The sequence below is a fragment of the Arachis duranensis genome, chromosome 3 (genome assembly GCF_000817695.3).
Source record: "Arachis duranensis cultivar V14167 chromosome 3, aradu.V14167.gnm2.J7QH, whole genome shotgun sequence".
In the NCBI taxonomy this organism is placed as follows: domain Eukaryota; kingdom Viridiplantae; phylum Streptophyta; class Magnoliopsida; order Fabales; family Fabaceae; genus Arachis; species Arachis duranensis.
The window spans coordinates 125,951,750-125,954,226 of NC_029774.3; the positions used below are offsets into that span (position 1 = coordinate 125,951,750).

A 2,477-nucleotide genomic window follows, 5' to 3' on the forward strand; every position below is an offset into this window, starting at 1 on the left:
ACTGCAATTGTAATTGTTATGAATTTTATAAATTCACATCAAATTTGAGTACACAAGAATTTCATAAAGTAGTATTTAATACAATTGATGTAGTATTTAAATCCAATTCTTAATGAAGGAAAAACCAAATGCACTAAGACGTAAGTGCAGATCCACCAGCACTAGGCCCTGCACGATGGGGGCATCTACTTCGACTGTGGCCTTCGCCTCCACAAAGCCTGCAACGCCTAGGACCACGCATATCACGCATATCCATTTCATTCAAGAAGCGGGTTATTTTGGGACGCCCTTTGGAAACCCGCTTTAAGTGCGGATTAGGTATATGTCTTGGTCCTTGATACACCGGCCACGTTGCTGGATTTCCTAATGGCTTAAACCGTGCTCTATACACCTTTTTTTTTTTTATCTCATCTATCCTATATACCTCATGAACGTATTGTTGCCAATCAAGTCGTTGGTTCGCACAACACGCAAAGACATGGCGACATGGGATTCGATCTGTCTGAAACTCACCACAATCACAATACCGTTGACGGAGATTCACCGCATACTCGATACCACTGGGCATCTCACGTACCTCAAAGATCTCATTTTGCCTGTCAAATAGATTAACCTGGATGTTTCCTGCTGCTTGCTGATTTGATTGCAGTTTGTTGCTAGCATATTCAGAAAATACATGTCCTGCATTCCTTCGAACCTCAGCCTCAGCCCTCTTCCTAGTGAACAACTCATTTAGTCTGTAAAAAGTTGCCTTCACAAGTGACGTGATAGGAAGATTTCGAGCTCCCTTCAGTACTCCGTTGATGCACTCCACTGGATTCGTGGTCATATGACCCCAACGATATCCATTATCAAATGCCAAAGCAAATTGCTATCATGGGATTCGATCAAGCCATCGCGTGTAAGCCTCACCACGTTCACGCAATCTTGCATACTGCATATTAAATTCACGCACAGTCCTACAATAGCCTGTAAATAACCAACAAAACAAAATCAATAAAATGGATGCTATATGCCTTGTAAAAACAAATACGCCTTAGTTTCACAATAATCTACGTACCCATGTTGACTATAAGCTTCTGTAAATACGGTGCTTTGAAATTTCTCAAAAAGTTGGATGCTATGTGCCTAATACAAAACATTCGGATAGCTCTTAAAGGTTCCCATGATCCATTACTACGAGCTATTGCTGAGGTAATAGAGTCGTGACGATCAGAGATAAGCCCAACACCATCTCGAGTCACTAAATGTGTGCGTAAATGAGTAAGAAAGAAGTGCCATGCATCAGAAGTCTCACCCTCAACAACGGCAAATGCAAGAGGCACAATATTGCCGTTGCCATCCTGAGAAACTGCAACTAATATAGCTCCTTTATATTTCCCGTACAAATGTGTCCCATCCACATGTACGATTGGCTTGCAGCTCCTAAATGCTATGATGCAAGGATAAAAGCTCCAAAATACCCGCGTCAGTATCCTTACATCCTGGACTACCTCATCCCCTTGGTTTGCTGGTGCAGTTTCAATCTCGACTGCTGCTGATGGATCTTTTTGTACCATTGCTTCAAACCACGACGGCAAAGCTTCATAAGAAGCTTCCCAACCACCAAAAAGGTTGGCAATTGCCTTTTGCTTTGGGAGCCATGCTTTGCGGTAACTTGTCGTATAATTGAATTTTGACTGCACTTCAGCAATCACAGATTTCACTTTCAAAGATGGATCTGCTTCAACCAATGGCTTTATCACCTCTGCAATCATGTCTAAATTTAGCTTGGCATGATCTTGAAAAATTCTAGTTCTAGTGCATGTGTGACTACCATTGTATCGCCTTACAACCCAACAAAACTTTCTCTTAATAAGACTAGCCCTAATAAGCCAATCGCAACTTGTTCCGTATTGTACACACTTAGCATAAAAGGTCGTTGGCTCAGATTCACACACCTGGTAATCCACTCCCTGCGAATGGTATAATCTTTAATTGCTGCAATAACAGTTTCTCTAGAACTGAATTCTATGCCAACAACAAATTCACCGTCCGAAACAACAACAACATCTACAGCAATAACAACAACAAATAATTCTAACTATTGCTTTACAATAATAGTAATAATAATAATAATAATAATAATATTAATAGTATATTAATAATAATAATAACAATAATAATAATAATAATAATAATTATTATTATTAGAGAAGTCAACAATATTCTTCGTTGATGTCTTTAGTCGATTTGATTCTGTTACGACCAGCTAGAGACGAAGCTTCAAACGGCTGAATGCTGATTCTCTATTCTTTTCCCACCATCAACTATAACTAGCCGGTTACTCTTTTTGGGGAAAGAAAAATTAAGAAACAAAGGAAAAGGAAAAAAAACACCAATTAAGAAAGCAAATATGGCCAGTGTTCGTTTTGTTTAATTGTCCTGATATTTCCTTTGAGTTTGATATAGTTATTAGTTGTTAGTAAATATTTGAG

At 39.0% G+C, this 2,477-nt stretch overlaps 1 protein-coding gene across 1 annotated transcript; it reads right to left on the reverse strand.

Annotated features, from left to right (window-relative positions):
- Positions 1–874: 874 nt before the first annotated feature.
- On the reverse strand, positions 875–1,757 carry LOC107481105 (uncharacterized). The gene is made up of 2 exons (XM_016101320.1): positions 1,061–1,757; positions 875–969 (listed from the first exon to the last, which is right to left on the reverse strand). Exons 1-2 carry the CDS (start codon positions 1,755–1,757, stop codon positions 875–877), a joined length of 792 nt encoding a protein of 263 aa, XP_015956806.1.
- Positions 1,758–2,477: the final 720 nt, after the last annotated feature.